This window comes from Gracilinanus agilis, chromosome 4, assembly GCF_016433145.1.
Source record: "Gracilinanus agilis isolate LMUSP501 chromosome 4, AgileGrace, whole genome shotgun sequence".
Lineage (NCBI taxonomy): Eukaryota > Metazoa > Chordata > Mammalia > Didelphimorphia > Didelphidae > Gracilinanus > Gracilinanus agilis.
The window spans coordinates 223,853,195-223,865,544 of NC_058133.1; the positions used below are offsets into that span (position 1 = coordinate 223,853,195).

Genomic DNA, 12,350 nt, shown 5'->3' on the forward strand with positions numbered 1-12,350 from the left:
CTCCCCTCTTCCCTCCCATCCATATCATCTTAGACCATTTGGTATTCCATCCTTTCCCTATGAATAATTCTTCTAATTATTATAATAGTGAATGTTATAATGGTGAATAGAGTTCACTACAGAGAATTATACATAACATTTCCCCACATAGGAGTACCAATAATTAGATCTTATTGAAGCCCTTAAAGAGGCAAATTTTAAAAATATGAGTTTTCTTACTTTCCCTTCTGTTTCTTATTTACCTTTTCATGTTTCTCTTGATTTTTGTGGTTGGATTTTCCATTTAGTCCTGGTGTTTTCTGTGCAAATGCTTGGAAATTTTCTATCTTGTTGAATGCCCAAACTTTCCCCTGGAAGAATATAGTCAGTTTTGATGGGTATGTGATCCTTGGTTGTAAACCCAGTTCTCTTGCCTTTCTGAATATCATATTCCAAGCCTTGCGGTCTTTTAGTGTGGAGGCTGCCAGATCCTGTGTGATCCTGATTGGTGCTCCTTGATATCTGAATTGTCTCTTTCTGGCTTCTTGTAATATTTTTTCTTTTAGTTGGAAGCTCTTGAATTTAGCTATTATATTCCTGGGGGGTTGTCTTCTCATTGTCTAGTGTAGAGGGTGATCTATGGATCCTTTCAATGTCTATATTGCCCTCTTGTTGTAGAACTTCAGGGCAATTTTGCTGAATAATTTCTTTTAGTATGGAGTCCAAATTTCTATTAATTTATGGTTTTTCAGGAAGACCAGTGATTTTCAGATTGTCTCTTCTAGACCGGTTTTCTCGATCTATCAGTTTCTCATTGAGATATTTCATGTTTCCTTCTATTTTATCAGTCTTTTGACTTTGTTTTATTTGCTCTTGCTGTCTTGATAGATCATTGGCTTCTACTTGCCCAATTCTTGTCTTTAGAGACTGGTTTTCTGCTATAAGGTTTTGATTTTCCTTTTCAGTTTGGTCTGATCTGTTTTCCAGCTGTTTGATTTTGGTCTCCAATTTGCTTATTAATTCTTTTGATTTGGGGGTATCTTTTTCTAATTGCCCAATTCTAGCCTTTAGAGACTGGTTTTCGGCTACAATCTTTCGGTTTTCCTTTCCAATCTGGTCATTTCTGGTCTTTGATTTACTTGTCTCACTTTCCAATTGTGAAATTCTGCCTTTTAAACTGTTATTTTCTTGCCAGATCTCTTCCATCTTTCTCATGATCTCAGATCTGAACTCTTCAAGACCTTGTGACCCGTTTTCATTGTTTTGGAAAGGTTTGGATTGTTTGTTCTCCTCTACTGTTTCCTCTGTTGTCTGGATTTTTTCTGTGTAAAAGTTGTCAAGTGTTAAAGGTTTTTTCTTCTTCATCTTTCTCTTCTGGTTTTCCTGATGGCTTGCCATATTAAGCTGAGTTCCCTCTCAGCTTTATGCTTGTACCCAGGATCTGTTTGTGGCTCTTTAGAGATTCCTGAGGTCTCAGGTCTAGTTGTTTTGGGACAAGCCTCCTGGTGGTCTCCTTGCTTGTTCTTTTGCCTGAAGTTCCTTTAACAGTCTCAGGGAGCTGCTTCCACAGTCAAGCACCTCTCTGCACTGGGTCCGCACTCAAGGTCCGCTTCTGCACTCAGGATCAGCCCCTTCGTCTTCGCCCCAGTCCGAGCTTTAATCCGTGCCTTAGCCGGAGCCTGTGTCAGCCCCTTCACCTGCGCCTGGGCTCAGGGTCTGGGCTCAGGGTTTGCGCTCAGAGTCCACGAGTTCCTTCCTCCCGGGGCGGGGGGGTGGGGTCCCAAGTCTTGCTGCTCCCAGGAACAAGCCCTGGTGAGCTGCCAATGACCCAATGGGTGCCCCAAACCTGCTATGACTCCCGTGCGCTGGCTTTGGAGGGGTAGGTGGTGTGGGGTGGGGGAGAGGGTTGCTCCGCTGGTGTTTTCGTGGGAGCTGTTTCACCCCTTTATAGCATGGAAATGCCGCGTTTCCACATACCTCCGATGCTGCACCCTGTTGTGGGGTCCCTTCTTTCCTCTGGATTTGTTTTTATGTCTTCTTGAGGAGTCCTATATGCGTGGGTTAGGAGAAGTCAAGCAGCTGCTTTTTACTCTGCTGCCATCTTAACCCGGAACCTCCTAACCATTCATTTTGATGGATTGCCACTTACGCAACTGAAATTGTTCCTCATTTTCTCTATTGAAGCCAACTAAAAATGTGAGTTCCTAGAAGGGAAAAGGCCACAGGACTCCACAGTTCTCAGGTTTCCTTGTGCATTGTTGCCCTGTGGGAAGTAGGGGGGACAGGTAAAGGGAATGAGTAAGGAGTGTCTTTACATAATAAGGAAATACAGTCATTTAGAAAGCAGAAAAGCAGAAGGATTGTCTCCTGGCACCTGTCACATTGTGAAAATTTCCTCAGCCAGCAGAGCAGGTTGGTGAGTCAGAGTAAGCAAGTCTGAAGGAGCCTAGAATCTGTTCTGTGACTTGGCCATTATCCCAGTGCCCTGGAAAGAACCAGTTGGGCTTCCTTGCCTGTCGTTCCTGCTAATGCCTACAGCTGGTGCTGCTAAAAGTCATGCTGTACTCCTTCAATACCACCTTGTAAATAAGCACTAAATAGTTTGTCAGCTAATAGACTAGATTTCTTTTCTCAAGGTTACAATTTAGACCCTCACTTTACAATAAGAAAATAAAGCCATTAACACCTCATAGTCTCAGCCCTATTTGATGTTCTTTATGAATTACTGTGGCCAAAAAAAACCAAAACCAAAAACCAACAAAGCCATCATTTGGGGGCCCCTTTTTGTTAATGAGTCTTTATTTATCCTATTAGGCTTGAATTCACATTATCATCATTGTCATCATCATTATTACTACCTAATAATATGACACTCCAGGAATCTGACTGCCCTCTTTCCCTCTTGCAGTATCAGAGGAACAATCAACGTGCTTGTGGAAACCATATTAAGTTAAACCAGCAAACATTCATTAAGCACCTTCTGTGTCCCAGGCACTAAAACCCTAGGGAAGAAAGGCAAAAGCAAAGAAAAGCCTATAACAGCCCCTAAACTCTTAAGAGCTCACAGTCTAATATGGGAGATAAAACAAACAATTATGTACAAACAAGATAAATACTGAGTAAATTGGAGATTATCTCAAAGAGAAAGCATTAACTGATGTTAGGAAGGACCAAGAAAAGTTCCTTGAATAAAATGGGATTTTAGATGAGACTTGAAGGAAATCAGGAGGTAATGGTAAGGAAGGAGAAAGTTCCAGGTATGAGGGATAGTGAGTGCAAATTCAGAGTTGAGAAATGAAGGAAGCCAGTGTCAATGGAGCATAGAGTACATAGAGCAGAATAAGGCATACGAAAACTGGAAAAGTAAGAACTGGCCAGTTTATGAAGGACTTTAAAAGCCAAACAGAAGATTTTATGTTTTATAATTTATATTTTATAGTTGATTCTAGAAGCAGTGGGGAACCAGTGGAGTTTATTGAGTGGGAGTCAAGGACCTGCACTTTAAGAAGGTCACTGACTGAAAGTAGGAGATAGACTGAAGTGGGAAGAGATTTGAGGCAGGGAGGCCAACCAGAAAGCTATTGCAATAGTGTAATTGTGAAAAAATAAGTGCCTCCACAGCATTAGTGGCAACATCAGAGGAAGAGAAGAGGGAGGGTAGAAAAGATAGTTGGCAGTTGCAACTGACTAGATATTGGTGGGCACTGGGATTGTAAATCTAAGGACCTGGAAGTATTGACAGTACAGACAAATTAGAAAGAAAGGAAGGTTTGAGGGCAAAGTTAACAAATTCAGTTTTGTACATGTTAGCTTAAGATGTCTACATCCAGTTCTAGATGTCAAGAGATAGTTGAAGATTTGAGATTGGAAGTAAGGAGAGAGGAAGGGCTAGATAACTTAAATTTGAACATCATCTGCACAGAGATAATAACTGAATCTAAGTGAGCTAATGAGGTCACCAATCAAAATAGTATACCGGGAGAAGAGAAGAAAGTCAGGGATAAACCCTTGGGAGGCATCCACCGACACTGGGAATGACCCAAATGAAAATCCAGTTTAAGGAGACTGATAAAGATCAGTTAGGAGAAATAGGAGAGATAGTGTCATAAAAACAAAGAGAGAAGAGAGTATCTTCGAGAAGAGGAGGTTGACAGTGTTGAAGGCCTCAGAGAGTTCAAGAAAGATGAGGATTGGGAAAAGGTCATTAGACAAGAAATCACTGGTAACTTTGGAGAGAGCAGGTTCAATTGAGTAATGAGATCAGAAGCCAGACAGCAGAGTTAAGAGAGTGAAAGGAAAGGAAGGAGAGACACCAACTGAAGATGACTTTCTCCAGGAATTTAGCTACAAAATGGAGGAGAGATATATAGATGAGACTCATCTTATCCCTCCCTCTTAGTAGCTCTGAAAATTAAAAACTCTTCTTAACCTGGGAGTCTGTATTTTTTAGTTTGTTTGTTTAATTCCATCTCCTTGAAACTCTTACTCCAGTGGCTCACTGTGGTACAAGGGTGACCTTTGCTTCTTGGAGCAAAGATTAAGGCCAGTTCTACTAGTTTGGAAGGACTTTAAACAGAGAACCTGGCCCTGGTACCATAAGCAATTCTCTAATTTCTCAGGGCCAGGCCTCAACTAATGTAAATAAGACTTGACCAGTTTTTCCTTCCTCTAAAGCTAGCCCTCAATTCACTCTTCTCTATAGCCTCTTTGGCATGAGAGATAAGCAACCACCATCTCTCTATAAAAGCTTGTAACTTTTAACAGGGTTGCTCAACAGATGTTGTGGAACCTGAGTTCCTCTAACAGAAAAACATCACCATAGTACTCCGAGATGCCCTGTTTTGTTAAGTGACTCAAGAAGCCAGAATCACTTCCTGCCTTTTATTTCTCCCTTTTAAAACTCCCTGGAGTTGTGTGTAAGCTAAGCTAAGCAGCTGCTGAGAACCCATCTTAGATGTATGAAACATTTCCCAGGAGTCAGCAAAGAAGAGGTTAATGGATAATTGCAGTGTATCATTCTTTATAAATGCAATTATCAGGATTAATTGTTTTCATTTTTTCTCTGGCACAATTAATTTTACTTAGATTAAAATAGATGAATGCAGAAATGTGCACATGCATGTGATATCAGGAAGAATATTAATAGCATGTTCAAGGACACTGACATCATAGTTGGCATGGGAATGAGGTGATAGTCACTTAGAAATGAGTAATCAAGGTGAAGCTGGTGTCTTCTCAGACATTGGGAGCCACTTAAGATGCCTCACCTTTTTCTTCCATTCTGTCCCAACCTCTTAGAATTTTAACTAGTCCAGTTTTTCCTACCTTCTCTTGCATCTGCAGCATTTTTTTAAGGGTGTTCTTTCCCATTAAGAAAACTGCAGACACATCTGTGGTAAAGAAACCTCACCTCATTGACCTAGAGAGTTAATGCTAGGCTTAGTGCCAGCTTGAGAGAGGCTTTATCGAAGTGAGTCAAGAAATTGTTCTCAAGGTACCTTGGCTCCTACATCTGTGGATTAAGATGAATGAAACTTGCATAGGACTGCCCCTAAGATGTACATAAAGATTACTTTATATTATCAATTCAGTGTATTAAGGAGATAGGATTGAGCCCCAAGTCTAGAACTGGTTCTGTGTCTGGAGGGCTCCAGAAGTTGTTGTACAAGGTCAGGCAACCCAGAATAGATTCCATTTCTCTAGGTCACCTTGTAAAAAAACAAAAAAAGGAGTGTGACACTAAAGTATATTTGATTCGAAAAAATATTTGTCTCAGATAAATTTTGGCTCGCTTCACCAATTGTCTCAAATGCTAGTCTCAAGTTAGTTAGCAATTCTTTCTATGCTCTGCTCAAACAAGGTCACTGATCCTATGACTGGACCTTTCTCAGAAGTTATGAGGTTTGGCAAATTTCTCTCCTACTTAGTTTCTTTGTAAAGAAGCTCTGGGGTTTGAACCCCAGATCATCTACTTTACTACCAGCATGATCATGAGCTGGTAACTCAAACTGTTTGGACTTTAGTTTCCTTACCTGTAATATAAAGAGATGGGACCAGATGCCTTAAATTTGGGCTGTGTGTGTGTGTGTGTGTGTGTGTGTGTGTGTGTGTGTGTTTTTAAACACATACTTTAAAATGAATTACAACTTAATTCTCATCATAAGAAAACTTTATTTCTAAAACTTGTTAATTTTTTAGTACCTTTTTTTCCAGTCCCAAATTCTCTCTTTTCTTATCCCATATCCAACCAATAAGAAGGTAAGAAAAATGAAATCTATTGCAAGTATGTATAATCATGCAAAACAAATTTCCTCATTAGTCATGTTTCCCCCAGCTTTGCCTGGAAAAAAAAAATGCTTCCATATGTACTTTGAGTTCATCTTTTCTCTGTCTGTAGTTGGATGACATGTTTCATCATGAGTTCTTTGGAACTGGGGTGGGTTATTGTGTTGTAGAAGCCTTGAATTTTAGCTATTATTTGTTTCTCTTACTGCTCTTGCTGCTCACTAGATAGTCAGGTGGGTAGCTAATGTATCCATGATACATTAAGCATATGGATGGATGGTGACCTTTAACTAATGGAAATTCTTTCTTCTACAGTGCTCATTTTTGCCAAAATTCTCCATTCATATAGAAACCAAGTATGAGGACAACAAAGGAAGCAACAATAGCGTGAGTATTATTTTCTGATCTGACTATACATGCTAATCCCTGGAAGAGACTTTGAAAATCACATTACTACATCCTGCTTGGGCAGACCCTGAATGCAATGCAGCCAGAAACAGAACAGGACTACAGCCAACATTACAGGCAGCTTTTAGTTTTTTTGTAGTCAAGAGAGGTTCAGGTTGTAGGAGCTGACCTTTGGAACAGTATTTATCTAAAGAATTACCTTCTTTAGGATTTCTTTCTAGAATTATTAATTACCCTGTGAAGATTTTGTTTCTTTTCATTTCTAGCAACTTTCTTTAGGCTGCTTTGTTGCTGCCTTTTTAGAAAGTTTTTGAGAGTTAGAGGTGGGGGATTTTTTCCTGGGGGGAGAGAAGAAGGATGTAGAGGCAAGACTTCCTGACCCTGCTTAGTTATTTGAAACAGATTAGCCAGTCTTTGGGGAGGCAAGAGAATGGAGTCAATTTTCCTTTAATAAAATGTTTATAGATGCTTTTACACTACTATCACTTCCCTAGGACCTTACCTTACATATAAAAATCAAACAAACAGTTAAGGAAATCATTGTCCCCAATCACATCTGACTACACATGCAACATTTGACACCTGTAATCCTTCTCAACTCTACCAAGCAAACAGAAGTATTCTTCCCTCCTCTGGAAACAAGATTGGTGATTTCCCTTAATCTCAGTTCAGTCAATCAACTAACATTTATTAAGCTCCTACCATTTGCCAAGTACATGGATATTTTTTAGTGCTGGTTTCATTTACTCAAAGATATTTTATTTTCCCAATTACATATAATAACAATTTTCAACATACAACAATTTTCTGAAATTATAGGATGCAAATTGTTTCCCTCCCTTCCTTTCCTCTTCACTCTCAGAGATGAGAAACAAGTTGATCTGAGTTACACATGTATTATCATTATTATCATGCAAAACATACTTCCATATTGGTTGATGTAAGAGAATATTCATAAAAAACCAAAACCCCGAAATAAAACTATAAATAAACTAATGAGGAAAACAATATGGTTTGATCTGCATCTGATTCCAACAACTCTTTCTCTGAAGATAGATAGCATTCTTAAGTCATAAGCCCTTCAGAACTCTCCTGGATCATTGTGTTGCTGAGAGAAGCTAAGTCTTTTACAGTTAATCATCCTACCATATTGCTGTTACCATGGTCCTGGTTTCATTTAATTGAATGCATTAGTTGTGTGTATATCCTTTTAATTCTACTTTTTTTGCTCTTCATTAGTTCATACAAATTTTACCAGGTTTCTTTGAATCTCTGCCTTTTGCCATTTCTTGTCACATATTAATAATAAGTACATTTACATATTGCTGTTCATTCAGCCATTCTCCCACTAGAAATTAATATTTCTAGATTTTTGCCATCTCCAATAAATTTTGTTGGTTATGTGGGACTTTTCTGCCTCAGACATCTTTAATAGTTTTTTAATCAGAGTTGGTAATGTTTCTAATAAAAACATACTGTATATGGAAATGCCTGTTTTGTGTTCGTTAAGTTTGGAATTTTATAGTGTGAAATACTGTATTTTCTCTAGATTGATGGTACTTATACTGAATATACATAGCTCAGAACCTAATGTATGATTCTCACCTTTTAAAGAATCTTAACTGTTAAAGCAAAATTTGCTGATGTCTCTCATTGAAAAGGTTGCTATATAAGAGTTGGCATTTCACAAACCTACTCACAGAAAAGGGACTAGATAAGGAGGTGTTAAACAAACTGTAAAATGTGGCCACACCAAATGATGATTCCTTTATGAGGCTCTTAAGTGAATCAGAAAGGAAACAACTCAGGAAGATAAAGAGTGGTAGGAACATGCTTCTGGGGATTATTTCATTGAATTGAGGAAACAGATTTAAAAAGGAACCCATTTCCTGAAGGATTAAGTAGAAGATGTTTGAAAGTGGAGAAGGGGAACTTATAAGAAGCATGTGGAACTGGAGATTATAAGTACAGGTAGATATTTTCCACAAAAAAAGGGGCCAGAACTTTGAAAGAGCCTCTTTGGCTGTTCAAGCACAGGCTTATGCTGGAACCCAAGGAGCCCTGCTGCAAATCCCCAAGGCAATAAATCTAGTATCTCCTTTTTACCCCTTAGCACCTTCATGGGAGCCTGAAGCATTTTCATCTCTGGAATAGCATTTCCTAATCAGGCTGTACTTATTGAAAATATATTTAACCCTAGTGAATTAATAGCTTGGAGAACAAATTATAGAAACAATAAATAATTTCATTAAAGGAGTCCATAACTATGTAAGTATTTACTCAAACTTTTGAGATGCATATGTAGCAGTCCTTAGTAGAAATTTTGTGTCTCTAAACACTTTCAAGAATAAAAAAAAGAAGAACAGATAAGTGAACTGGATTTGAAACAACTATAAGGGCAACATATTTTTTTCTAAAACTCAAACTGAACACTGAAATAGAAATTTTGAAAATCAAAGAAGAGATAAGCAAAAGCAAAAAAATCATTGAGTTGGTAGATAAAATGCAAGTTTTTTGAAAACAAAAAAATAAACAGCTATTACTCCAAGACTGGTGGTAGCAATCATGATAGAAAACAAGAGTATAAATAAAACATTTAAAAATACCCAGAAGAGAGGGGTAAGCATTGAGGAAGGAGGGAAATGGACAAGCAAAGCAATTTTGATACTAACCTTGTAAAATTTAGTGCATTTAGTTATAAATTTATTTATTGAGTTCATTTATTTAGTTTTTAGTTATAAGGGTATAAAGAAATCTTTTTTAAAATGACATATACATTTTATTATTTTTTTTATTTTAATGTGGAATTTGAAGTACCAGTGGGTACAGATCAGGAAAAGATGTCCAATCAGCAACTGGATATAACATATCTGTATCTTTTTTTTTCACATTATTTTATTTTATTTTTTTAGAATGTTTTTCCATGGTTACATGATTCATGTTCTCTCCTTCCCCTCTTCCATCCCCTCTTCTGGAACTGATGAGCAATTCCACTGGTTTATATATATATCTTATTACTCAAAACATTTCCATATTATTCATATTTGTAATGCAGCAGTCTTTTAAAAAACACAACCCCAAATCATATACCCATATAACCAAATGATAAATCATATGTTTTTCTTCTGCGATTCTACTCCCATAGTTCTTTCTTGCGATGTGGATAGCATTCTTTTTCATAAGTTCCACAGGATTGTTCTTGATCATTGCATTGCTATTAGTAGCAGAATCTATTACATTTGATCATTCTACAGTGTTTCAGTGTACAGTGTTCTCTTGGTTTTGCTTATTTCATTCTGCATCAGTTCATGGAGGTCTTTCCAGTTTATATATAGAAATCAAATAGTTCATCATTTCTTATAACACAATAGTATTCCATCACCATCATATACCACAATTTGTTCAGCTGTTCCCCAATTGAGGGAAACCCCCTCATTTTCCAGTTTTTTGCCACCACAAAAAAACCACAGCTATAAATGTTTTTGTACAAACTTTTTTTTTCTCTTTAGGGTACAAACTCAGTAGTGGTATAGCTGAATTAAAGGGCATGCAATATAAAGAAATAACTTTGAAGATTTATGTTTTCATATATATTTTTCATTATCTGACCTTTGTCAAATGCAAATGTTCATGTTGGTCCATTTTCCAACTCATGAAAATTTCATAAGTGCTTTATCAAAGGAATTTCCATTGAAGTTTTTTTCTAACCTCTTTTAATTATAACTGTGTAAATTTTCCTTTCCAAAAACTTTTCAATTTTATGTAATTAAAGTTATTCATTTTATTTTTTATAATCAGTTTATTTCATAAAGAATTCTTCTCTTATCCAGAGTTATAAACAGTATTTTCTTCACTTCCCCTATAATTTCTTTATGAGGTGACTGTTTATATTTCTATCATGTGTGCTTTGATAATTTTTTGTGATTTATGGTACAAATTGCTGCTGACTAATTTCTAACCTACTTTCCAGTTCTTCCAGAAGTTTTTGTCAAATAATAATAGCTAATATTTTTGTAGTTCTTCCTGTGTATCAAGCACTGTGATGAGAAGTAGGTATTATTATTACCCCCATTTAAAGATGAAGAAACGAGGGCACAAAAGGGTTAGATGACTTCCAGAGGGTCAACATAGCTAAGCAAGTGCCTGAAGTAAGACATCAGTTCAGGTCTTCCTAACTACAAGCCTGTGTGCTCTATCTGTTTTGCTACCTACTTCCCCATGCTGAGTTACTTACTCTAGTGGTTGGTATTTTGGGGTTTATCAAATACTATAATTTAAATAATATTTTCATTTAATTATATTAACATAGTCCAAACCTCAGCAATTACTTTCTCTTTAATTTTTTAGTCTTCCTTTATTTCTATAAAGACTATATTCTTTTAAGTCCTAATTGTGTTTTAATTCCCCATTGTTTTATACATTCTATAATTATTTTCAGTTGAATCTTTTCCTGTCCTGTTTTATTGGGTTTTATTGGTAACATGCTACAAGGCTAATTATCTTTTTGATTTTATTTTATATCCTGTTGCTTTCATGAAATTATTGTTTTAGTTAGTTTGTGAATAAATCTCTAAAGTCTTGAAATAAGTTACTATCCTATCATCTGCAAATAGCAACAATTGTTTTTTCCTCTGCCTAGGGAAAAACTTCATTGATATCACCTTATCTTATTATAATACTTAGCATTTCTACAACCATATTACATAATAGATAATGATTACCCATATCTTTTTAAAATCTTTATTGCTTACCTTTTTTTAAATCCTTACCTTCCATCTTATTAATTATTAATACTTAATAAGTATTAGTTCCAAGGCAGAAGAGTGGTAAGAACTAGACAATGGGGATTAAGTGACTTGCTCAGGGACAAATAACTAGAAAGTGTCTGAGGTCAGATTTGAAACCAGGATCTCCCATTTCCAGTTCCGTCTTTCTATCCATTGAGCACCTAGTTGCCCCTTGTCCCTGATCTTATTGGAAAAGCCTATGGTAAATACTATGACATTTAATGGTGGCCCTTGTTTTTAGATAGAAACAATTTAACATATTAAGAAGTAAATTTAAATTTAAATGTTTTAAATACATATTTATGGTTTTTAAATATTTTATTGCACATTTTAATAGTAATTATAAGATTTTTATATTTTAAAAATTAATATGCAATATAACTTTCCTAATGTTTTACAAGTCCCATATTCTTAGTATAAATCCAATCTTTTCTTTATAATCTTTTTAATATGTTGCTATAGCCTTTTGGGCTTATAGTTTATTCAACATTTTTGTATCAATATTCATTGTTGTTGTTGCTGTTGTTGTTGTTTTAAACCTTTACCTTCCATCTTAGAATCAATACCGTGTATTGGTTTCAAGGCCAGATATGTGGTAAGAACTACAAAATGGAGATTAATTGACTTGCCCAGCCTCATATAGCTGGGGAGTGTCCAAGGCCAGATGTAAACCCAGGACTTCCCATCTCTGGGCTCTCAATCCACTGAGTCACTTAGCTGCCCCCTGTTTTTATTGTTTTAAACCACAACATTCTGGCTGAACACTGCTATCACATTTCTGAGTATTTGCAATTTCAAATTTCAATTTCAAATTTCAGTTTCTTTCAGATAGTGTGCTATGGATTTATCTTTCATTTTTTGTTCTGTTATTAATAGTTTGAGGCAATTTTT

General features: G+C 36.5%; 1 protein-coding gene across 3 annotated transcripts in view; it reads left to right on the top strand.

Annotated features, from left to right (window-relative positions):
• Window positions 1–12,350, top strand: part of PITPNC1 (phosphatidylinositol transfer protein cytoplasmic 1) — a 440,717-nt gene that overhangs the window by 251,978 nt on the left and 176,389 nt on the right. For all 3 annotated transcript variants that reach the window (XM_044676341.1, XM_044676342.1, XM_044676343.1), the window contains one exon: window positions 6,580–6,651. In XM_044676341.1, the coding sequence (XP_044532276.1) occupies window positions 6,580–6,651 (72 nt within the window). The remainder of the gene's footprint in view (window positions 1–6,579; window positions 6,652–12,350) is intronic.